The 26,172-nt window shown below is 41.5% G+C and overlaps 1 protein-coding gene across 1 annotated transcript in view; it reads right to left on the bottom strand.

The window, feature by feature from the left end:
* Nucleotides 1-6,365: 6,365 nt before the first annotated feature.
* The window catches only part of LOC104277167 (vasoactive intestinal polypeptide receptor-like), a gene marked incomplete at both ends in the record, with an annotated part of 41,530 nt that continues 21,723 nt past the window's right edge, over nucleotides 6,366-26,172 (bottom strand). Inside the window, 3 exons of the mRNA XM_009873732.1 lie at nucleotides 6,366-6,498; nucleotides 8,360-8,460; nucleotides 12,828-12,931. Coding sequence (XP_009872034.1) covers nucleotides 6,366-6,498; nucleotides 8,360-8,460; nucleotides 12,828-12,931 — 338 coding nt within the window. The remainder of the gene's footprint in view (nucleotides 6,499-8,359; nucleotides 8,461-12,827; nucleotides 12,932-26,172) is intronic.

Below are 26,172 nucleotides of genomic sequence, written 5' to 3'. Positions count from 1 at the left end.
AAAAAGAAAAAAGAAAAAGAAAAACAGAAGGTAAAGCTGTCACCTCACCCTTAGCACACTCAATCTTTTGTGTACAGTAGAAAAAAAACAAATTAAAAGAAAATCAAACAAGACTGCCTGGCAAAAAAAAAATCATCACTTTTATTTCTTCCTTCAGTTTAATTGCACTTGTAGACTAGATTCAAGCTGGTTAGCAATAAAAAAGACCCACAGGGTTTATGTTCTACCATGAAAGGGAATCGAGGTTTATCCAAACAAATAATCTCCTTCTAAATCAACTGGGTGCCTTTGACTCCTTCCTTCCTTCCCTGTCATGGAGTCTGACAAGCAAGTAATTTTAAGTGATAAATTATAACACTAGTGGGAGGCTCTGCAATTTTTCCCAGAAGATACACTGAAACTTTGGGTGTTGAGAACTTAACACTACCTATGAATCAAGAAATTTGTCTAAAGGAATTCTTAAAATACCAGAAACAAACTGGCTTCTTATTGAGGCACACAGCCTTCACTTTGTGAGAGCCTAAGCTGTCAAACCTCAGTTAAAGCAATTTCTCATCTATCAAGAATCAGAACAAAGAAAAGACCTTAATAGGAAAAATAATCTTATGTCACAATGATAGACCCTTAAGCTCCTCCTGCTCTTAGTGACTTCCTCTGTAAATCAACCCTATAAAAAAGTATCTGCAGATAGATCAATGTAACTGAATTCACGATCACCATCTATCTCAGGTACAGGGATAAGAGGCCTCAAATACATATTTCCCCTGTTAATATGCTGCTCTGCATCAATGGTGTCCCAGAAACATTATGCAAGGGTGCTTTTAAGCCTCGGCAATAGCAAATTAATTCAATATATCTTAACCTGCTTTTCTCTAGGTCACAATACATTACATTTTCATGCACCCTTCATTGCCTAAGAGCACACACTTCATGTCAGCTGTCACTGGGCGATTTATTAAGCCATTATAACCTGGGTTTGTGTCTGAGCTTGTTGATTTGTTGCCACTTTCATAAAGCAGAAATGCTATTTTTAGACTGATGAGCTGTGCTGTACAGCCATACCCACAGAATCACAGAATCGTTCAGGTTTGAAAAGACCTTCAGGATCATCGAGTCCAACTGCTAACCTAGAAACACCAGGTCCATCACTAAGCCATGTCCCTAAGCATCACGTCTACATGTCTTTTAAATACCTCCAGGGATGGTGACTCCATCACTTCCTTGGACAGTCTGTTCCAGTGCTTGATGACCCTTTAGGTGAAGAAATATTTCCTAATATCCAGTCTAAACATCCCCGTGTTGCAACTTGAGGCCATTTCCTCTTGCTTGTTACTTGGTTGAACAGACTGATCCCCACCTCACTGCAACCTCCTTTCAGGTAGTTGTTGAGAGCAATAAGGTCTCCCCTGAGCCTCCTTTTCTTCAGACTAAACAACCCCAGTTCCCTCAGGTGCTCCTCAAAAGACTTGTTATCCAAACCCTTCACCAATTCATTGCTCTTCTTTGGACATGCTCCCATGTGGACATGCACACACATGCTACTTCAGCAAGATAAGTCTTGACTGCTCCCATCGAGACTGTGCAAGATTTGAGTTGTTAGGAAGAAGCAATCTGGGCTCAATCTCAGTCTCTCTTGCCTGTGCAACCACTTCAACTTGCACCTAAGCTGGGACACTTGGATAGAGTATTCCTCTGGTTACGTTATCATCTTTTTACCGATAGCTCATCTCTTACGGACCCTTCAAGTCCCACGGGATAACCGTGGCCTGCCTTTGTGCTTTCACCTCTTTAATGCCAGCAGAAAGTCAGCTGAAAATAGCAAGGCATTTAAAAGTCTGTCTCTGCTAGCACGGTACTTACGCAAGACAACATCTACTTTATGTGCTCACAACACTGCAAAGCAGGGCAGGGTCAGACCCTGCACTTGCAGAAACCTTGAGAACTCTCCATAGAAATAAACAGAGCTGTACCACTTTACATCAACAAGAAATGTGGTCCGCATGATTGCACTTTATGCCTTGCCCACTTCCCACACAGCCTTCCTCAATCGCAACGCTATCTGTTGAATCCAATAGGAAGCTCTTATGCCTGCTTTCTCACATAAGAAGCAAGTTTAAGCCCCATGACTGCGATCCTCAAGGCTATTTAAGCATTCATCTTCCACTGGTTTTAGCAGGGGTTATGTAACTATCAGTCTTTGAGTGACTCGGCCTTTCTATTTTGTCTCTTAGGAATACTCCTTTGATTTTTGGAGGCAGTCTTGTGAGTATTTATGAGATGACGCTTAGCTCTAGCTGGACTAGCCTCTGTGTCAGATGACTCAGACTTGAGTTCAAACGTAAAAATAGAATTATCGTGGTAAATGCAGTAACTGTCCCTATTTTGTGCCCATCAATTGTAGAATAATGGCACTTCTGAACTCATCTTCAATAATAAGGCAAGCTGACCACGAGGCAGCCACTAAAGAGAGAAGGTGATCAGAGTTTTAATAATGCCCTTCCCGCCCTTATCACATTTTCTCTCATTATTGTCAATGCTGCATTGCTCTAAGATGTCAGTCCGTGACTGGGCACTGCTGCGTCAGGCATCACAGTCACTCATGCAAAAAAAAGTTCCAGCTCCAGAGCTCTTCCACAGTCTAACTTTCTGCTTTTACTCCTGGGTTATTTCCAGGAGCAAAGGAGAAGGAAAGGCGATAACTCATCCAAGCAAAACTGTGTAAAACCATGATAGAGCTTGGTCTCCGTGTTCTAAGCCCTCTCAAGGTTTGCCTGATATGAAAAGTCCAAGTATCAGAAGGGGCATAACCTGGATTCTGAGACTTTCTCTTTGGAGGAATGGATCACTTCATCCACCATTTGTGGACCTCCCACCAAGCTCACTCTCTCTTCCTTTCTGTTGATTCTGTTGTGGAACTAGTCAGTGTCCCAGTTCTCTGCTGTGTAAGGATGTCCAAGTTGGCCAAGTCATAGATAAAATACATTCCCTCCTCCCTGCTTATCCCACCTTCTATGGCAAGTCTCATCTCTCTAAAGACAAATTCCACAGAAATTGTCTGGCAGGTGCAAATCTTTTTGTTTAACCTGATGGCAAAAATGGACACCAAGGAGATGGGCTTGTGTTAGGCTTATGTTGTGACAGCAACATCACAGAGCTCTTCAGAAGAATCCTAAGTGTAAACAAAACTGAAAAAGAACTGAAGCCAGGCCATTGCAACACTCAGCTCCCAAAGCCCATAGGAACCATTTGGCTGGGTTTCACAAGAATTTATGAACAGAATGAGGTGATTGGAGCGAGACACGAGTGGAAGAGCACAGTGAGAAACCCATACTTCACAGGAGCAGTGATCTTTCCTTTGCTCCTTGAAATGAAAACCAAATGTGGCTGCTACCTATTAGGTGGGTGCTGCTGAAATTCCTTGGTGTGGGACAACAGGTTTGGGCCACCTTCTACAGGTTTTGGGATCATTTAAGTATGCTAAATTTTGTTATGAAAACAAGCCTTGCTTGACAATTTACAGTTTGCACCCTGTGCGAAGAGGGTGATTTTTTCACACAAGCAGCAAGACTTTTCCCCAGGAGTGGATTGATCAAGAAAGAAGGACCATGGAATTCAGGAGGCTACGGGTGCCGCACACCAGGAGTGGATTGATCAAGAAAGAAGGACCATAGAATTCAGGAGGCTACGGGTGCCGCGCATCACCCAAACCAACACCCAGTGCATGATGCATGATCTGGCTCACATGATGGCTTTGCAATGCTCATCATGTATATTTTGGTTGCACTGGCCCCAAAATCCATACTGTCACATTCTTAGGCTCCATGGCCCATAAAGATGCTCAACAAATTTAATTTTTCAGGGTGTTCATGTGGAACTCAACAGTAATCCCAAACTATTTTAATTTAAAATGGCATAAAGATAACACCGTAATTAAAGTTTCCTACACTAGGTAAAATGATGTAAAAATGCTATTGCAGCAAAGCCTATGAACAAGTTTTTCTCAATTACAGATACACCTACATGTAGTGAAGTTCCTACTTGATTGAAGCACTGACACATTTGTTGGTGGAGAGTTTTAAATATTTTTGTGTGCCTGGTGCATAAACCATAATTTTAAGTCTTCCTACTGCAACAGGTAATGTCAAATTTCAGAATTTAGTCCCTTCACCAGCAATGCTGGGAGAGGTCTTTGCTCATTTGGATTTTATAGCCCTAAATCTGTTCTGGAAGGGGGTTCCTTTACCCTTTTTTTCTTTAGAGGAACTAAATGCAGTCCTTTCACTTCTGATAAAACAGTTATTGCTTTGGTTTTGCCCTTTTCTAAAAGAGAGAGCCTTCAGTAAATTGAACAGTTTTTTTAAATCTCTCCTCAGACTGAATGAGCTCAAGGACATATCTAGCCTTTATACACAAAACCTTCAGTAAATTGTGTATCAGGCCCTGGGTATATGAACCAGTTTCGAGGTCTCCCAAGTCAAAACTTTATCCCCCAAGTTCAAAGCATAAACAAATCAATTATTTAACCTAACTCAAGCCATTCCGTCAATAAAGCCCACATAAACATAACGGATTTTATAAATGCTTCTGCAAACAGATGAATATTAGGAGCAGCATTTTACCTACATTTCATGGTGATATTTTTAGCCTGTGACCTAAAAAGTTGTTCAAAATGTTGGGTCAAGACAGGTGCAGATTTTGCAAGGGGTATGGTCAGCCTAGTGTGGCAGAGACAGATTTGTTCCACATATTTTTTGGGGTATCATCCAGCCATTCACCCTGAGCTGGCATTTAACTGCTCTGATGGAGAGAAACACACACGGTGGTGTTAGTCATGGGTCTGCCTGAAACCACCCTGGCTTCCAGGAGCTGTGGATTATGGAAGACAAAGTCCTGTATTTATACACAGAAGAGTTTCTGGATGGACAGCTGAAGCAAACACTTCTTCACACAGCTTTCTGCAGTTGTGTCTCAGCCATGACCCACTGCAAAATCCCTCAGGGGTGGGAGGTTAGTTCCAACTTCATGGCTCATTGGGTTCTTGGCTCCTCTACCAATTAGTACTGGCGGTTACCTGTGCCAGCAGACACCCAGCAATTGTTTATTCCAGTTTATATGTCGTTTGAACCATTCCCCTTCACAATAAAACCCTGTTGCTGAAGAATACAGATCCCAGTGAATCTCAGATGGGGGAAAAAAACCCAGAGGATCACTGCAATGGGAACACAGGCTGCTCTTTGATATCAGCTGAGAAGTGCTCAAGCAGAAAGGTCATTATAACAGCAGGGACAGGGCTCAGGGTAAGGATACAGAAAAGTCAGAATCAAGGAAGAAATTGGGTGGGTGGGTGGAAGAGAAAAGAACACCTATTTTTCTGGTGCTGTATGACACAAAAAACAGGTCCAGAAGAGATCTTTTGGGTTGCTGTGCCCAGTTTGCTGCTATTACCAGCAAACAGCTCATCTGGCATTATGAATTTATTATGGACGGTTCCTTTTTTTTTTTTTTTTGGATGAGTTCTGATCAAATGTCTTTATTTTAGTGATTTCAATTTCCTGCCTAAACTTATTCATGACTAGTCTCCTCTTACATTAATATGGCCTCTAGATAAATAGCTCTTCTGCTTCCTTAATGTTTGCTTCAGCTGATAACACTGAGTTTGACAGTGAAAAAAAAAAAATCCTAACTCCTTTATTCTCCTCGTTTATCATCCCAGTGGGGAAATCTCACAGTTGCAGACAGCTAGCATGGGATACAGATCCAGATGAAAAATAGACAGCCATGCCTACACATAGATTTTCTGCTGAAATCTGGTCACCACAATCAGTGGAGCCCACAGAGACATCAAAATGCAGGTGCCTTCTTCAGAACGAGGTGAACATCTCTCCAGGCTCCAGAGAGAATATAATTAGAGCTCGACTGGTTGTGGTTGCACTTCACACAAGTAGCTCATGACAGTACTTGCCGCGTAAGCACCTTAAGTTAGTTACGTGGATCAGGATCTGACTCCCACCCTCCCTGAAGGAAAAGGTTTTATTGAATCCCTAAACACAGGGCTACAAGTCTCTCTTGAGCAAGATGTCCAAGAAATTTGCTTGAGGCTGGAAGATGAACACAGGATGGCCAGGATCACCAAAATCTTGTAGAGCTCCAGTTGTGGATTTGACCTCAGAAGGCTGTAAACTTTTGAACCTGCTAAATTATTTTATGCCTTTTCCATACAATCATGTTTTTTCTTTCAAATGAGGAAAACAGTTGAAATCTTCTCAAAGTACTGCCCTACATGCATTTGCAAAGTAATTTTTGGTGCATTACTGGAAGAGAGGCAACAGAATAAGGTGGAAACTTCAATGTGCACGGCTACTTACTGAACTCACAAAGCAGTGTTCGGATTCTCCGCTTTCAAATAGGATGACATCTTTTATGAAGACTGCGATGGCTCGCATTATGAAGGACATGAAGAGATGCATATGAATATAATTTCGAGTGCAGTGTAGTTTTCTGTTGGGAAGAGATGAAACAACGTATTTGGAGAGCAGTGCTTCTCAAAAACACTATTTATCTATTTACATGTTTCTTCTGCCAAGATATAGACTTACAAGTAAACAGAAAACCTGAGACAGACTATGTTCTGATGTCAATCACCACAAATCTACTTAAGCCTCTCTAAAACCACAGAACATGTGGCAATCCATACATCTGCAGCAGTGCTGCTGCTTTTCCAGTTCTCAGAAAAAAAAACATCAAAATACAGAATGACAGAAACCGAGTCTATCACATTGCTCTCCACTGGAAACATTTTTGACTGAGCAAACAATAAAGGTCTGTTTTCCACAGCATGTTTGTAATGAAATAATTCTTTTCAAAGTGAAATGTTTCTTCAGGAAGAGAGATAAATTCTTAGCAGCAGCTGCCAAAATTAACACTACACGCTTTCTGGAGGAATATGAACTATATATTCACTTAAAAATGACCAGTTATTAATGATATTGAGAAAACACCAGGGTTTTTCTGTCCCTTGTCCATGAGTATTTTGAAGATGAATTCTGCTCAAGTGGGTCTTTTTTTTTTTTTAAACGAAACTTTACATCAGCTAAAGTGAGAGGCCTAATACCCTGGAAATGGGTCCTTTGTACAGTCATCAGCACCACAGCAGATTTCGCTTGACAACATGGTCAAACTACCACCTCTTAATGAGTCACCGTGCATTGGCAGATTTTATGCTCTTAATCTCTGATGATGGCAAGATGTGACAGAGCTGAGTCCTCTGTACTTGCAAGCAAAGGCAAGTCAAATTATACTGTTTCCCACAAACGAAGAGCGTGAACCCCGACAGTTTCACCAGCTTGGCTGGCACCTTGTACCTTGTTGAGATGAGGTAATTTGCCTGTGTGTCTGATTTATTCTTCCCTTGCAAGAGGAGTGGAGAGAACATGTATGCTGAGGTGTGCAAAGGTCTTGAAGGGTGAGATCAGTCTTGGCATAGGGGTGAGAGTTACCATAGAGCATATGCTGCTTCCTACAGCTTTCTTTGGGGTTGATGTCTCTACCAGACTGCCATAAATTAGACAAGCATATAACGCATTTCAAGGAAGACACTGGATTCATGGAATCACACCTAGAAGGGTTTTCTACCTCACAGAGGTCTGCTTTTTTCATGTTCTCCCTATCCGTAAACAACATTACCTTATATAGATGTCTTCACTAGAGACACCAAAATTAGATGCCTGAATCTATTATAGAGACTGAAAGTTAATAAATTTGCTGCCATCCAGGCATCTAATGCCACTTGATGTCCTGTAGAGTATCTGCCAATCAGTCCATAAAGGCCTGGGTCTCCTGAAGGTCCTGCATCCCATCTGCTGCCCTTGTGCACAGCTCAGAGGCTCCAGCATGTCTAAAATGCCTCTAGGGGTCTATATTTTGCCATAGGGCTATAGCAGGAATAGGCTGAAACAGACAGTTTTGCAGTGTGCTTCACCTGTACCATTCTGAATACTTACTTTAATAGAAATGTATAATTCCATAGTATCCATCTATACCATAGTGACTAGGTCTCTCTGGATCTAGATTATGGGATAACGGCCTCTAATACACAGATCCATCATGTAGCAGTCCACATTTAGTTAGATGAATCCCACTTAAATAATTGGATTGGGATTATAACTCTCACCGGAAGGTCACAAATCATAGACCAGAAAACAGCGGTACCATGAGCTGGAGGAACTTTCCTCCCCTGTGCAACTGAGACTTTACACAAGCCTTTCACATCTGTCTGTAACACTCATAGTCTACAATGTAAATAATCACTATGTCCTTTGCGTCATCTCCTTTCCTATGTCTTTTTTGTTCATGGTCTTACCTGAAGAGACATAAAATGATCATAGCAGCTGTGAGAGCAATGAGCGATAAGGTATGTCCGATGGTGTAGCCAGTCTTCACTGTGCCATAGAATGCTGTTTGCTAATGCAAAGAGAGGAAACAAAACGAGTCTTTCAAAGAGCCGTCAACATCCAGCCCACATGCAAAACATCATTACTGAGCTTTTGCTGTCTTTTGAGTGAGACAAGAAAATGGTTCTGCTCCATTCTCTTAAAAAAATCTCCAACTCATACATCCTTTAAATTCACATCCAGTAGAACATGACTAAAATACCAGTGGGGTGAATAAGAAGAATGTGTCTGGTTGCAGTAGTGGTTGGAGCACTCCAAAACCAGGCTATGCTTACATGAGGGAAAAGTTCATGCAGGAAAGAGTTTGACTTGACACTTGCAGAGACAGTTACGTGGTAATAACCTTGTGGAAAGAGAAGAACTAATGTTCCGGTAAACAGTGCACGGACACATCGGCTCTGAGGTGGAGACCGTGAAGATCTTCACCTTACTAAGGAAATTTTAGAATAGAACTGGTCTGGAAATTTGGTTTGCTTTTGTGGAATTTAGTCATTGTGTTTTGGCAAGTTAAAATATTCTCATTGACACAACGGATATGCTAATTGAGAAATACATGGTAACTTGGAAATAAGTTCATAGCTTTTCTCTTTGACAGCATGCAGAGGGAATTGCTGAGCGTGGGGCACTACAGGACTTAAATCTAACAGAGAATCCTGGTCCGAATAAAACAGGGAAGTAAGGCAACAAAAATCCAATTCTCCTAAGGGTCTCCAGAAACACTCCAAATCAACGTATTTTGATTTTCAGCTTAAAAAAAAAGGCAAAAGATTAGTTGGTATTTGGACATTTGTTTTACCAGTCAAAAATCCAAGTTCTTACGGGTACCTAACTCAGTCTGTAGAAAATCTTACTTTTTCCAGCCTTTCATTGATCCTCCTCTGCTGTCTCTGTCACCATTTTCTATAAAAAAACCCCAAACAATCAAAACCACAAAGAGCAGTTTAGACAGAAAATCTAAACCCAACCTTGTTTGGGAAAATATTCTTTACTTGGGTTGACATTTTTATGTGCTATTTTCATGGTCCTTGACGAGCACAATGCACTTTACAGAACCAGTGAGTCTGGGATGAGTAGCAGCTCTCTAGCATTTGCACAAGCCAGCTTGGAGGGGTGTTAAAACAAGACAGAGCTTTCAGAGAGTGCAAAGGTTACACTGATTGTATATCTACTGCTTCTTAGACTGCAGATCTTTGAGATAGCTAAAAGCACCCTGTCTTTACAGCCCCATTCAAGGAATCCACATCACTAAAAGCCTTGGGTGAGTAACTGAATAATCAACCCATAGCAAGGGTTTCAGGGCTATTATTTTTCTGCCTCGTGTTGGCCATACAATGCCAGGGGGCTACTATGGTGATGGAGTCACCACCCAAGTGTCTGCACTGCATGGAGGGACTTGCATTGTGGTAAGGAACAGCCAAGGTTCCACCTTTCTACCTCACTGTCTTGTGGATTCCACCCAAGGTTAAGCAGACATAGTCTTGTTTCCAGTCTTAGTTGTTCCAGGCTCCCAAACACAGCTGAGACTTTCCCAGTAAAATAGCAAATTTTCTTCAGATTAGTTTTGCCTTCCATTATCTAATTTCCTTTGCATTGGCATCAGAGCAGATGTTCTAGGAAAGATCTGGCCAGTAAAAGGAGGGAGCTTGCGGTACAAGACTGAGTCTGAGGAAGAAGTTGTCTAACACTGTGTTTAGGAAAGCAGAGAAATAGGGGAAAGGAAATTAAGAAATATTGTAGGAGCTGTCAGTAGTGGGGCGGTGGATGGAAACCTTCCAATGTGAATACTGCTATAGGCCTTTGGCTTGTGAGAATTATGCACAGGAGCAAGTTATGCACAGAAAGATCTTGGTGTTGTTCAACAAGCAACTCCTTGCCCTCCTGTTTTACCACGACTTCTCGTGTACAGAGAGATGGCTCTGCCTTCAGCTTCAATGGAGCATGTGGGATCATCTCTCTTCTGGAAATAGCACGTAACACGTTCTCACTCTTCATTTGCACTTGCTAATCAAAATTGCTTCTTATTTTACAGATATCAAAGTAGAGAATTTGACCCGAGAACATACGTGGAATTGGAATTTCACTCAGAGCTCACACTACTAACGTGTTCCTAGTAGACAAAAAGAGGGATTTAGAGAAGTGAAGGAAAAACATGCCAGGATGCCTGAGTTCTAGTTGTAGACCTAGACTGATTTCCAGAACGAAATCAGGCAGTTTCATCACTCTCTCTCTGACTTCTAAAATCCTCTGCTTAATTTCATAGGAACATGATAAGAACAATTAGACAATGTAGATGCTACACTGATATTAGCTGAGAATTAGCTTCCTTGGTTTCTGTTCAGTAACCTCTATATTTGCCCCTCGGTCATTGAGATTAGCATGTGAAACATTCATGTTTGCAAGAGAAAAAGAACAGAAATACCGATACCATGTTTTTCAGTAGCCCTGCACCCAAATATACTTTGGGTTCACGTCACCTAGCCTAAGGTCACCTGGGCTGCCTCTAGAGTAAATGCAAAGAGGTCCCTCTGGAGAGATACGTGGGGTGAACTAACTTTGGGAGGTGTCTATTTTCTTCACCACCCTAAGGGGACACCGGGGGAGAAGTTTTACATCATGTCCAACAATAGGACAGCAAAACAAACTCCCACTTGCTAATATGTGTTTTTTAAAGGTCAGGTTGGAGAAGACATGTTTATCACTGCAAAGACCACAATTACACTCCTTTGGTGCCTACGTCCTTAGGGACAGCCAGAATTCACAACTAAAGTCTTACATACAGCCCTTACTTATTTTTTGTATTTTTCTTCTTTTTTTCTGGCCTGACACTGGCAGATGCTAAAAGTGCATGAAGTGTTTTAAGCATGGAAGGTTATCAGTCTGCTCTGGATTTCATGTCCCATACAGCCTACTGTTCTTTTCTTTTTCTATCCGTTTTACTTCTTCCTCCTCGCCAAACTGACAGCCAATTCAACAACAACAAAAATCTATTCTTCACAGGCTAGTACTGCATGTTCACCCCCTCTCAGCCACCTTTCACACAAATTAGACTTAAATGGCACGACAAAACCACTGAAATTGAGAGAAAATAATTAAGAAAGAATTAAAAGGACACAATGCGTGTTCTCTTGGTAACGCGGTGCTCTGGCAACGCTGCAGTCCGTTGGGTCACCAAAGCATGTCCCAGGAATTCCCAAATCCCCTTTGTGGCTGGAACACAAAACAGAGCTCTCGAGGACCTTCCCAGGGCAGACCTGCCGCAATGGCTTTCGCAACGCGCTGCTGGTGCCACACAGCTCGATCTGAGAAACGGGACACTTGAGGTGGTGAAGTGGTGGCTGACCTCGAAGGCAGAATAAGGATCTCTTCAGTAAGAGCCCTGAAATTCTTTGTGCAACTTTTCCTTTGCTCTTTTCTGTATTCTTTCCTCTTTCCCTAATAAAGCTGGCTGAGCTGTGTTCAGATTCTCTGTTAACGCTTTGAGCGCCTTGGTAGTATGTGACCATAGACAAAGACCTCTCACAATCTATATTTATACATTATTGAGATTCCTATGTCCCAACATTCACAAACACTGACATATCTCATATAACAGAAAAAAAACACTGACAGGCTTAATATAAACATATGGTTGTAGCATTCTTTTCTAGCATAAGCTTTTTCTTGTTTACTATGGGACAGCTGTAGATGACTAGTTTAGATCAGATGCTGAACTTCTAGTTAGGTGAAGTGAAACTTCTAACATTTGATAGCCTCTTTAAACTTTACCCTTTTTTGTCTCAGCATGCAGCAAACCAATACCAAACACCTTCCAGTGCAATGACAACAGTATACAAAGCTAATTATACCTAGGTCAGTGATTACTGACTCACACACAGTCAGTATCCCAGAGAGCTTGCAGATTTCCTTACAAAATTCATTATATTGCATGAAAATCTGTGTGTTCCCTACAGTTGTCTAGATCTTTAGCTGGTTGACATCAGCAGAGCAACACCAATGGCAAATGACTTATATCCTTTTCTCCCTTTTGATGCTTATGTTGGCCTAGAAATACTGGAATCACTTATCTACTTAACAATAAATATCAGCGTGGCGTGCTTGTTCCAAAGTTCAACACGGAAAATCAAGCACCTAAAGTTATGTGTGGGCATCACAGAGACATTACTCTCATCTTCTCAGGTGCTGATTTCCTCCCACCACCCTGGAAAATGAAGGAAGGATCATCTCTTTGGTCAGACATTTGTTCTCTGCTTCCAGGGATCCTTAAGAGGGTCTTGAGGAATCAGAGTGGGAATGGCAAAAATCAGGCATAGGAAGATGATGTGATTCTGTTATTGGTCCCTTGTAAATCTTGATATCTATGCATCCATGTTTACCAACCTCTTCCCCTGGAGTACTGTTGGAATCATATCCACAAGCCACGGCATATGGTGCAGGGTACATGTCCGACCAGCCCTGACTTGTACAATTCCTGGTCACGTTCCCTGGAAGGAAAGAGAAAAGGATGATTTAAAAAGAAACCTTCTGCATGCTGTTAAACAAATATCTGCCTTTCGTTGATACAACTGCCAGAGCACTTTTTTTGTAACACCTAGAGTAAAATTCTCATACTTCTCCATTTTATATTACATAGAACACATAAACAGGAGGGACCCATTGGGTCGTAAAGTTCAAAACCAAGTACATTTCAATACTAAGGTGCCCACAAAACACTTCTCCTGATGGTACCATAATGTCAACTGTGTCCAAACCTTCAGTTGTTGGCACCACACCGATGTTATTTGAGAGCATTAGTGTCATACTGCCTTTGTTCCTGGAATATTTTTCCTTTAAACAGAGCAGTGGAGTATTTAAGTCTTTGACTTTGCCTGGGAGAAGCCAAGACAAGGACAGACGAAGTGTTCATTTCACATTATGCAGGTAAAGGTCAGAGGTCTGGGAAATGAATGCAGTCCTCAAAGCCCAGACCTTCCCTACAAGATGAGCTCTGGTTAAATGTGATTCCTAGGAAATCTCCTGTACTCTCGTTTGAGAAGCAAGTGCTTCAAAATTGGCTATGAGGGGGGAAAAATCAGATACTGACAGCCTGTATTGCCTGTTTTAACATGTATAATCAAAAGCAGGAAGATTTCCTGGACTCTGTTGAGTGCCTAGGGCCTCCAAACAGCTAAAAAAACCTGAATTAACATAAGGGTGTCTCTCTCCTTCAGCCAAATTTGACGAAACAATGAAGTTTACATGTCTTCCTGGTCCGTCTGGGATTGTAAAGGGCTGTCTAGTGCAAGGCACTTCTTCCTTTGTCAGACATCTCTGCTTCGTGTCCTAGTTGGACCTCAAACCTACGTTGGCTAGGGGCTGTATGGACATTAAAGAAGCAAAAGAAGGAGAGACAAGGATAGGCCTTATTCTAAAATGTTTGTAGTCTAAAAGGCTAAACCAGATGTTTATCAGACAAAAATAATGAAGAAGAAATACATCCAAAAATATAATTCCTCCAGCACCCACTCTGACCTCTGGTCCCTAACCTGTTCATCTCATGCGAATCACATCCCTATGGCATTCCTTTGGTGACATTTATCACACAAAACCTCCTGTCATGCCTGACTGGAAAGCTGGTACAATAAACCAGAATGAACAAGCAGCAGTCAAAACTCGTGTCTTAGATGAAGAATGACATCAGTGAAACTCAAGAGCTTTGCGAACATTTCCAACAATGGCATTCTTTGCACACAGGAATAATAAAACTTCTGCAAACAGATGCAAATCAATTATGCAGCTGTGAGTCATGAAAATATTCAAGCATCACCTCCAGGAATTTCTGACAACTGCGTCATCTGAACATCTTCGTAACCATAGACCTGTCCAGCACTGAGATCAGCAGTAGCCTGTCCCCTGGCTTAATTTCCTTCTTGAATCCCTGCGATGGGTGGATTCTGACACTAAAACTTGCCCCTGCAATTTGCAGGTCTAAACTTCAGGAAGGATCTGGTGCCATTGAACAGCTGCTCCAAAAGAAACTTGATTGAATTGAGCGGGTTGCAGTTCCCCAGGCGTTTTCTGCATGGTCACTCTTTGTGTTTGCTTTTACCAGTGCTCATGCCAGGATCAGAGGAGATCCCATGCAAACAAATCAAAGACATGACTGTTCAGTATTTTCTTTTTTTGGAAGGTGTTATGCAATGTCTGTTATTTTTTCTTCATTACAATGACTCCCATTATCTGAACTTTTCTGCTTCTTATTTCCTGCTCAAAACTCCTCCCCTCTCTTCGGGCATGCATTTAGGCTTCATGGTGGTTTTGATTCTTTGCTTCTTAGTCTCAGTGAATATGAGGTGCTTCTTCCAGCTTAATTTTCTTGTATTTCTCCTATTTCTTCTTTTACGTGCACTTCCTCACAATTGCTTGATTCTTTCGTAATTCTTTTCACTGCCTTCAAGAATACATTCAAAAGTTGTCTTATAGATGTGGAAACTAAGGTAGAGGGAAGCACAATGATACAGCATCACTGGGACTAAAAAATAATAATAAAAATGTCTCTGATTTTAGGGAAACTCACTTCCAGATAAATTTTTTCTACCATTCTTTGTTACTTATTACCACTTTTTTGACATGCAAATTCATACACATGGTCTGGTACAACAAACCTTTCTAATAACTGTACTAGATGTCTGGGAGGTGTAAAAAGCACAAGGTTAGAAGAGATAGAAGTGGTGGATGATGTCTGCCCTCAGAGCAAACATTTCTAATTACTATTACTTACCAGATTCTTTTCTATAATGAAAACGAACATTAAATTTGGAAAAGTGCCTCACAAGCTTAGTTCTTACTCTGAGGTTTACGGGCAGCAAATTGAAGTATTAAACCGAGGTTTTTAAATTACAAGTTGAAGTCCCAGCTCTGCCACAGATCTCCACTCAAAGTGCTGCCAGCTCTTATGATCTCCAATAGCAGGATTTTGGTAATAAAGTTAACTTCTGTCAGTGGGAAGGTGAATCATTCAAAGAAACCAGAAGTTTTATATGCTGTTTCCCAGAAACATTTCCCATTAACCTGTGCCTCTCCTTACTTTGTGTAACACAAATTGTCCCTAGAATGATGCACTCATAAAATATGTTGAAGCTGAAAAACACTAAGTAGCAGCGTCAGAAAAGACAAAGCTTCTGGACTTGTAAATGGTATCTCCAGCCTTTGAAAGTTCACAAGGTTTCCAAAACTCTTCCGTTTCTTACCAGACTGAAGCTAAATCGAATTAATGAGAAAGGATATCAGGGCCTTATAACTCAGGAACACGTAATTAGCAATGCACAGTGGAGGGGATTTGCTGAGAGCTGGAAAGGATCCCACTGCTGGGAGGTTTGTGCTCCAGGCTCTCCTCTGAGCTGCGGAACCTCTACAAGGTTCAAGTCCCTCGTGTGCACAGAGTCCTCTTGGTAGGGTAGTATTAGATAACAGACATGAAATAATCTGCCTTTTGTGGGTCTTTCATTTTGATCAGAAATGTTGCGACTGTCAAATTTGTGCATCTATTCCTAAAAGCCACAGGCATTTGGATGAGATGAGGTTTTCCGTTTAAAACAAATAAATAAATAAATTTTCATTTCAGAAAGCCACAACTAACCTTCTTTTATGATAACAATAACCTCTTAACATGTCTTATCAGAATCCAGCTTCCTACTGTCACAGAATCACAGAATGGTTGAGGTTGGAAGGAACTTCTGGAGGTTATCTGATCCAACACCCCTTGCAACTTAAAGCTGGTTGTCCTGGATATCCTTTGAAACCTCCGAGGATGGAGCCTGAACAACCTCTCTGGGTAACCTGCTGCAATCACCCTAACAGTAAAAAAAGTGTTTCCTGATGTTCATATGGAGTCTTCTGTGTTTCAGTTGGACCATGGTTAGAAAACGCCAAGGCGATTAGAAAGTGCTCAGGGTGTAAATCCTGCATGTTGGGAACTCTCCTGGCTCAATAGATGCATAATAATTGCTAATAGCTGTGTGTCTGAGTCCTGAGCAAAGCATCCTGGGGAGACAATCAGAGGGATCTCAGCACCTTAGCTGTTTCACTGCTGTTTCCTCTCCTTGCAGATATCAGGACAAAGGAATTTAAAGATGAGGTTTTAAAGGCAACAGGCTCCCTACCAGGTAGGAGGGGATGGATGTACGAAGGTAGCAAAATAACAGTGCAGAAATGAAAGGGGAAAAAAAAAAAAGTTAGTTCTCTAGAGGTAGTAAATGTAATATGCAGAGGTAGTTCCTATACAAGATGTTCAATGAAGTAACAAGTGATAGGACAAGAGGAAATGGCCTCAAGTTGCATCAAGGGATGTTTAGATTGGATATTAGGAAAAATTTCTTTACTGAAAGGATTATCATGCAATGGAATGGGTTGCCCAGGGCAGTGGTGGAATCCTCATCCCTGGAGGTATTTAAGACTCGTGTAGGCCTAGTGTTTAACGATATGGTTTAGTCAAGGACTTGCCAGTATTAGGTTAATTGTTGGACCAGAGGATCTTCAAGGCCTTTTCCAGTCTTGGTGATTCTGTGATTCTGTGAAACTATAGCTACTGCTGGAGAACCAGTATGGGAAACTAAGCAGTCAGCTTTCCAAAAGTATGCTGTGGTACAAAAGTCACTGCTTACAGAAGAGAATTACAAGGGTAAACATGAGACTTGATCTTTGCTCATTTTTATCAGTGTTTATGACAGCCAATGCATAAAACACTATTGAAAGGCAAAGGGTGAAACCACAGGACTGAATAACCAGTTTTCAGGAAGTTTTACTGCAACAGTGCCTTAAAGGCTCACACGTAGCATGAGGGGCCAGAATTATTTAATCAAACCACCACATTTCTCGGTTCCGCCTGAGGCATGAACTCTGCCTCTTTGCAGATGTATTGCCCGCCGAAGTGCAAACATGTTAGTAGTTTCAGGTCAAGCCCCAGTAAGATCTGCCGAGCTCAACACCAGCCAGCGTGCAGCACGCTAAACACTACACAACCATCAAGTTAATCAGACAGGATGGGCCACCTAAGCCAAAGTGCAGGCTGCTCAGGGAACTGATGGAGTCACTATCCCTGGAGGTCTTTAAAAAACGTGTGGGTGTGATGCTTAGGGACATGGTTTAGTGGTAGACCTGGCATTGTTACGTTAACGGCTGGACTCGATGACCTTAAAGGTCTTTTCCAATCTAAATGATTCTTTGATTCAATATTTCTACACACAAGTATAACAAAACACAGCTCATCCTCATGTGCTACCTCTGCTTGTATTCCTCGAAAATCTGCCTTTAGTATGTCATGGTGATTAACGATCCTGCACATGAAGCACGAGGAGAGATTGCACTTCCTCCACACACGTCTGCCTCTTTCTAGTATCACATCTGCTGCAGGACAGAGCTTCACCATCTGGCCCAGCACCTGTCCCTGGTTTAAGCAAATACTTCTTTAGAGTTCACAAAGTCCTCTCTAATTTCCCGATCTGCCTGATTTGATGATGTGCCTATTATGGGCATGAAATTGATAGTTGTAAGCAATTATCCGACTGCTCCCATCTTTCCTTCTGATTAACTCGCGTGGTTCTACAAAACCTGGTACGTGGCTCACACCTATCCCAAGTAGCCTTTTCTCACTTGCAGGGTGATTCAGAAACTCTGCTCTGGGTAGCATAGACCGAGGGAAAGAAATTCTTCTCTGTGACAACAGGACTGTCCAAATTCTGGTTAAGAAGCCTCAATATTTTTTCTTTTAGCATTAAAAAACAGGAATAAAACAAAATAGCCAACACCTGTAAACTCATGGTAGAAGTGTCCAAGTAAAATTGTTTATAATTCAGTTTTTGAATATTCAGATTTTACTGATTGTTTTCATTCAATTCCTTCTCAGGAAAGAAGCATTCTCCTTTCTTCTTCCTATCTCACACCACTGTTTTCTTTTTCAGTTGGATTGACAAATAATGCACTGCCAGTACTGATACCGACCAAGAGACAAGGAAGGCTTTTTTGTTTTTTGCCCCCTGCCTTTTCTTTTTTCACCAGTTGGATGAAGAACTTTTGAATCTTCCTAGGAAGCAGAGGAAGTTAAGCAATTAAATGACTTTATGGCTTTGCATCTTGCATTTTCTGGTGATGGTGGAAATATCTTCCCATCTCCCTCAAAGAGAGGTTGCATATGAGCTTGTGTTCCACACTCTTAATCATAGAATTTATTTTACTCCTACACTCTGAATTTTTCTTAGCCCTTTCCAGTAAGTCTGATAGCTCTTTATACTTCTGGCTTTCACTTGTATGTTCTAGGTCTATCAGCCTCAACATTTTATATGTAAAAATATACCTCCATATGCTTATTTTAGTCCTGCTAGTGGACAATTTTGCTTAGTGCCACTTCTCTCATTCACTGTAAAACAATAATTCCCCAGATGCTTTCTTTGCAACACTCATGACTGCATTCACCTCTGACTCACGCCCTTTCAATCCACATTTTTCTAGATGGAAGAGCATTAATCTATCTACTTTACTTTTACAGTATCCATCCATACCTTTATCTGTACATTGTTGCAATATATGGATGGCCCTATTCTCCTTTGGACATGAACCTTCCATGAGGTCTTCTGGCCTTGATCAAGGTCCCTCCATTGTCCACAAAAGCAGCTCAGAGTGTTGACTCCAAGTCTTCTTTATTTGCCTTGAGGATCCTCATAGCCCTACACAAGGAGTCTAACTCTGCTCTGTAGTGAATATTTATTTTTATCTAACTCTGCTCAGCAGTAAATATTTATTTACATCACTGTTCCTTGAGGAAAAAAGGAGAGATGTGCTTCTACAGCAAAACTTTACGCTCACCATTTATTAATGGCGACGCTCTTTGCAAACAGGTGCAAAACTTCTAATTCGATTTCCTGATCTATAAATGTGTTCGGGAACTGATGTGGAAGAGATATGAATCAAAATGACTTTGCAGATTGGGTTACACAAATGAATAAAGGGTCTGGTAGAGGGATGACATGATTTATTTCATGACATATTGGAAGTGAGGAGTTCGTGGAAGCAAGGTAAAACCAGAACATTTTCTTTATAGAAGGTGTTTGATCTGGGTAGGAGTTAAACACTGAACATAAGAGCTGAATAAATTCAGAGAGGTAAGTGCTTTCTAAGCAATTTGTTGCCTATGTCTAGCCCTTAATTTTTTTTTTTGTTTTTTAATTTCTTTTCGCCTCTCATCTGTTTCAAACACACACTTCAGACACAGAAACATGTCTGAAATTTTGTGTAATAGGTGGGGTTTTACCTCTTTGATCTTAGTGGAAGAAGGACTCTTATGGGCTTTTAATGGGAGCCTGAATTCATACAAAGAGATATAAGGTCAGTCATTGCTAAGGGGCATTTGCTTTTATCTCCCTCTTGCTTCTCTTGGCCTTTTGTGTAGTAGTTTCTAAAGGTCTAAAGGAGAGGGGAAGGTCTGCTCTGAGCAGCAATCTGTCCTGCTTCTCTGTCACCATATTCCATGGTTAGAAATTGATCTTTTCAAGTAGAAGCTATTAAAGCAATAGCAGTTCTTAGCATTTACTCTTCTGGAGACGTTGCTGAGCCCACTGTAACATCTGCAGTTCCATTTTTATTATTGATCTGTCCTGCCGTTACTGGGAAACACCCAAGACATTTAGACAGCTAGGGCTTGCACTAAATTGGATGCTGAAGTGGTTTGATCTGGGAGAAACTTGTGGGGTAAGTCATGACAAGATATTTTCCAAACTTTATCTGCCTCGGTCATGATCTCACAAAAATCATTCCTTCAGCACGGTTTCTGCTTAGTGTTTCATGCTATTTAGTATTTTCAGTATTTAATCATTTAATTATACTTAAAAATCATCTGGTATTTAAACATTTAGTCATGCCATAGCACGACTGGTGGCATGATGGTCACATGGCATATATGGCCTTCAGTTCCTTCATTTATTCTTTTTTCTCATCACTTGGTCTCTGTGGTTTTAACTGCCATTTCTCTGGTGCTTTGGAACTAACTGCACCATGGATTCTGGGAAATCCTCCATTTTCCTTTTTCTTCCTTTCTCCTTCCTGCATATCACATTTCTAAGTGTGAAGATCTCGATCCTTAATAAATACGGCTAATTCCTCCCTTCTTAACATCGTGTTCTCCTTAATTAGACACCTTTAGTAAACTCTGTATTCTCACACTGAAAGGAGAGCTGTCAAGCTCTAGGACGAGTTTCTCACTAGATCTCTTGATAATGCAATCGTAGCATATCAGGAAATATTTGCCACATTTCTGAGTAAATGGAAGTAGAGCAACCCCACAAGCTGATGGACCTCAACACAGTGTGCACTGATACCACTGGACGTAGATGACCTGGGGTCTTCTGTAGGGTTCCTGGAAAGGTTCAGCTGCTGCTCACAAAACCTTCTCAGCACCAATCCTTCAGAGAAGTGAGGCACATGCATTGCGACACCTCAGTTGGAAAAAAATCTGAAAGGGCTAAAGCAAAACCAAGCTTTAAATATGGTGTATATCTAGAAAATCATCTGCTTCTTCATTTACACTCGCACACATTGCTGGAGCTGGCTAACACGAGAGGTGTTCTCTTAAACATGAATGCAAAATCAACACTGATCTGGGGAAGTGGGATTGTCCAACACTGTTTTTTGTCTTGGACCTTCTGTCATCAGTGACAATTGAGAAAAAATGAACATCAAACAAGCGTGTAGGCTGCCCAGACCTGGGCATGGTGAGCAGGAGCGCTGGCTGACTTGTTCCCTTTCCTCTGACTTCAGGGTGGGCTGTGCAAATAATTGGCACAATTCCACATAAAGGAGGAGGCTTCCTGGCAACTTTGCCTTTGTGATATGAAGACACATTTGGACAGCAGAATACCTGAGGGGTAGAGGGCTCTCTGAACAAACCTTCATAATAGCTGCTCTTAATTTCTTGTTTCCTTCTAAATGAGCATTTTAGTAAATAAAGAGCAGGTCTGGTTATTTTGGAGTTCTTGATGGTAGTGATAATGTCTTCTGCTTGTCTTGTAATAAAGAACAAAGGAGAAAAAAATTGAAGAAAAGGATGCTGTCTGAAGAGGGAGAGATTAAGATGTTATTCAAATAAATAATTATTTTTGGGGAGCGGGAAATAAATGCAATGCTGCATTTTTTGTTTGTTGTCATCTAGTAACTATAGATCTCGTTTGCATGAGCAAAAAGTTGAGATTTATCTGCCCTAACTTTTACCATGGAAATGTAGAGACTCGAGTATAAAGTTAACTACCAGGTTCCCTGCAGAGGCCATGTCAGACATCCGAAGGTCTTCTCATCCCTTCCTATGAAATGTGATGGAATAAACCCTGTCCTGAAAGTGCTGGAGGGAGAAATTAGACAAGTTTAGATTAGATGCTTACTGTCAGGTGCCCACACTTCAGTGAAACGAGTCACATCCATTTGGTTAACTAATCAAAAAGAAGGCAGCAGAATATCGTCCTCCAGGAGCCCCTATCCATGTACTACTCACAAATTTCAATCAGCTATCATAGGAGATGGCTATACTCTGCTGTAGGACTCACTCTAAGTCCCTTCAGACTCCAGCTCGAACCATCAGCACCTGGATGTTCACAGTAAATGACACACATCCAGTGAGTGTGACTTGACTGCCTCTCTCCTGATGAAGTTGGATAATGCTACACGGGATAAGTCAATGTCTTTCAAAGTGAAGGGATGAAAAGAGAAGGTAATTTCTAAATCTCTCTACAGATGAATCAGGGGAAAAAAAAAGATGACAGAATTAGAACTTTGCTGTCCATCATACTGAATTCTCCAAAAAGCCATTAGTCAGAGGCCAAGAATGATACGAACCATGTTTTATGTGTAAGTGTTCACAACTGAGATGTACAGAGTTCATTTACATCAGGTTTTAAAAAGACTGTAAACCCAGAGAAGGATTTATCTTCAAGTCCTTTAGGTACAGGACAATATTTGCATACAGCTTGCAACGGTAATCATCAGATGAGTGAGTTAGATACATCTAGAAATTGTATCTGTGTATCTGTGGATGAGGAGGTTTGGTCCACCTATAGCTGTGATCCTGAGTGGCTATTTTGAATTACTCCATAGACTTTTACCTCCCTGAACAGTGGGGAAATCACAGGATGATTCAAACCCCTGAGAAACCCCTCCAGGACATATGGGATGTAATTCTCTGTTTACTGCAGGAGAAAACCTGTTTGTCTGGCCAGCTTTAATGCTGAGCTTCCGCACAGCCACCATTAGATGATACTAACCCTTGCTACCTGCACCACATAGACAGAAAGGAGCAAGGCTTGTTTAAATCTTGTTTAAATTCAGGAGTTTATAAATCCCTCGACCGGACTGAATCATCTTTCTCATGCACCCTAGATCTTTAAATCTCAACTGCCATGTAGAAGAAGAAAAGCTTGTTCTCATGAATCAATGCTGATAAATATCCTTGTCAATTCAGAATTCCTATTTAAGAGAAAAGATTGCAAACCCAAACGCTTAGCCTTGCTCTGTACAAATATGTACCTTAGAGCTGACACACAATACAACTGCCAATTTTTGTAGCTGGTGTTAGCCACAGGAGTCTGGTTGGAGGAGAGTTGTGTACAACTCCCATCCCACCCTAATTCCTGCCTGAAGAAGTGCACAAAACCTTCTGCACGAGCACCATGGAGATCAGCTTAACAAACTGTGAGTGCACCTAAAAGCTGCCAAGAAAAAGCACAGACAGCTTCGTGCTCATTCTGAGACTCCAGGCTGACAGCAAAAGAAAAAGCCAGATCTGACTTGGAACTTCTCAGCATGTAGGATTTGGGACTGCTCAACAGCAGCTTGAAGCCAGGAAATGTCCTTAACCAGATGCATTCTTATCAGTAACATTAAAGGAGGGGCCATTATTTTGCTGACACCTCTCAAGATTAACCTGAGATCAATATTTAAAGTCTTGGCCTCACTTTACAGCTCATAATGCAAAAATCATCTTCAGCAAAGAGGTGCAGAACTGAATCTCTCGCCCTCCTGGCAGCCACTTAGTGACACGGTCCAGTCTCTTTCACTCTCTGTACCTTTAGCTCACTGCATACGAAGTGGTTGTTCAGCCTGGAGAAGAAAAGGCTTCAGGGAGATCTTATTGCGGCCATCCAGTACCCAAAGGGGGCTACAGGAAAGAAGGGAAGGGACTCTTTATCCGGGAGTGTAGTGGTAGGACAAGGGGTAACAGTTTTAAACTGAAAGAGGGTAGATTTAGATTAGCTATAAGGAAGAAATTTTTCACTGTGATGATGCTGAGACACTGAAACAGGTTGCCCAGAGAAGCTGTGGATAACCTCTCCCTGGAAGAGTTCAAGGCTAGGTTGGATGGGGCTTTGAGTAACCTGGTCTGGTGGGAGGTGTCCCTGCCCATGGCAGAGAACTAAATGGTTTTTAAGATCCTGTCCAAACCAGAACACTGTGATAATGCCTCTGTAGTCACCACTGCAGACCTTTGCAGAGCACTTCATATACATCAGGCATTTCTAAATCTCTTGATCTACAGAATCCAGTGGGTCCTTTAGGAGAACATGCAGAAGCACTGTAGGATGAGGCAAGCTGTCTCCTACCCTCCTGTACTCTGGAGGAACAAGAGTAGCCTTGGAGAAACAACCCTACTCCAGCAGTTCACAGTCCATCTCAAGAACGTTCCAAGTTCTAAGCCTGGACAGAGTATCTGACATGACAAAGTACCACTGAGGAATGATGATATCCAGTATTCAAGAGGACATGTGGAAAATTAATAAATGCTTCATGTGGGCAATCAAAGTGGTGTTGTCCCAATCTATGAACTATGATATTTCAGGCAAATTTCCATCTAAGTTTCCTGACTTCTTTCTTGCAATAGCTTTTAATATATTTTTGCACAAATGCCACAATAGCTCTGAGAGTTCCTGTTGTCTTCTTGTGATATGGCTTCAGGATTCCAATCCATTGAAGCAGGCTATGTCTAAATGCAATAGGAGGAAAGCCAATCATGTCCTGGGCTGCATCAGGAGGTGTGTGGCCAGCAGGTCAAGGGAAGTGATTTTCCCCCTCTACTCCACACTTGCGAGACCCCGCCTGGAGAACTGAATCCAGTTCTGGAGCCCACAGCACAAGAAAGACATGGACATGCTGGAGCGTGTCCAGAGAAGGGCCCTGATGATGCTCAGAGGGCTGGAGCACTTCTCCTGTGCAGGCAGATTGAGAGAGCTGGGGTTGTTCAGTCTGCAGAAAAGGCTTCAAGGAGACCTTATTGTGGATTCCAGTATCTCAAGGGGGCTACAAGAAAGCTGGTGAGGGGCTTGTTAGGATGTTGGGTAGTGATACGACTAGAGGGAATGGATTGGATCCAGAGATGGGTCGGTTCAGATTGGACGTGAGGAAGAAGTTCTTCACCATGAGGGTGGTGAGACCCTGGCACAGGTTGCCCAGAGAGGTGGTGGAAGCCCCATCCCTGGGAGTTTTTAAGTCCAGGCTGGATGGAGGGGAAAGTAGAGTAGAAGTAAATTCAGAGGACCAGAGGAAAAAAGGAGTTGGGCAAACCTGGAACTCAGAAGGATCTCACCTCGCTGAGTGTGATTCCGGAGCTTTGTTATTCCCATCTCCTTAAGTCAATTAATCTCATAGCTGAAGCTTAACAAATGTCAGTGATAATTTTTACTGTTTAAATTGTGCATGATGGACAATTTACTTTTCGAGAGACTGTGAGAAACAAATCCCTATTACAAATGTCATCTTCCAGGTACTGAAAGAAAGCTGGAACACTCTGGTCAAGGGAAAGTAAGTAACGCACTTTAATAACAAAAGGTGCCAAAAATATTTTCATCTATCTCCTTCACATGGTGCTGACGAATGTCATGAAATAATGAAAATCTTCCAGATTTGTGAATGGCATAAATATTTAATGTCAAATGACATCAGGACTATGCTAGGCATTTTAAGATTTCTAAATGCCATGAGATATTTTATCCTTCATTTACCATGAGATAAGATATTAGTCATTTGAAGAGCATATTCTCCATTAGGCAGAAAAAGCACATTAACTCTTTGTTTCCCAGTGCTTCACTCTTTTCCTGTTATACATATAAAAAAGATTTTTGCTTGCTCACAAATTGGTATAAGCTTTCATGTTCCTGCAAAGGGATCAAAGAGTAAGACACAGACATTAACCAGATGATTTCCTTGAAAGCTATTCAATGATACTCACTACTACAAAGGAGGAACTGCTTCACAAACTTTAATGGCATTAATTTTGCAACAAATCCTATAAAGCAAGAGGCAATCTTACCCTCCTTTTAAGACCATAGCTGCTTTCCACATTTATATATGATTGTACAAAGTGCATAGCTCAGAGAAAATCAAAGCAGTTGTTTCTGCTTTAGAAATGAAACCAGTTTCTCTCTTTGTAGTAGGAGATGCTGGCACGTACCATGTATGCTCTGCAGAGGTCAGATTCATCCGTATTGCACGATATTCACGTCATAGAATCATAGAATGGCCCAGGTTGGAAGTGACCTTAGAGATCACCTAACCCAACCTCCCTGCCATGGGACCTGGCATCTGCCAGAGCCACTCTAAAATCATTCGACTGTAAATGGAGAGAAATACATGGTTTATGGGTGTCATTCATCTCAGCCTGGAGTTAAAGTCTAAAAATCAGCTGAATTGCATCTCTAAGGAGCCTATTTCTCACCAC

The sequence above is a fragment of the Apaloderma vittatum genome, unplaced genomic scaffold, assembly GCF_000703405.1.
Source record: "Apaloderma vittatum isolate BGI_N311 unplaced genomic scaffold, ASM70340v1 scaffold3067, whole genome shotgun sequence".
Classification (NCBI taxonomy): domain Eukaryota; kingdom Metazoa; phylum Chordata; class Aves; order Trogoniformes; family Trogonidae; genus Apaloderma; species Apaloderma vittatum.
Note: the sequence above shows the minus strand (reverse complement) of the source record. Positions and strands in the feature narration are given on the sequence as shown.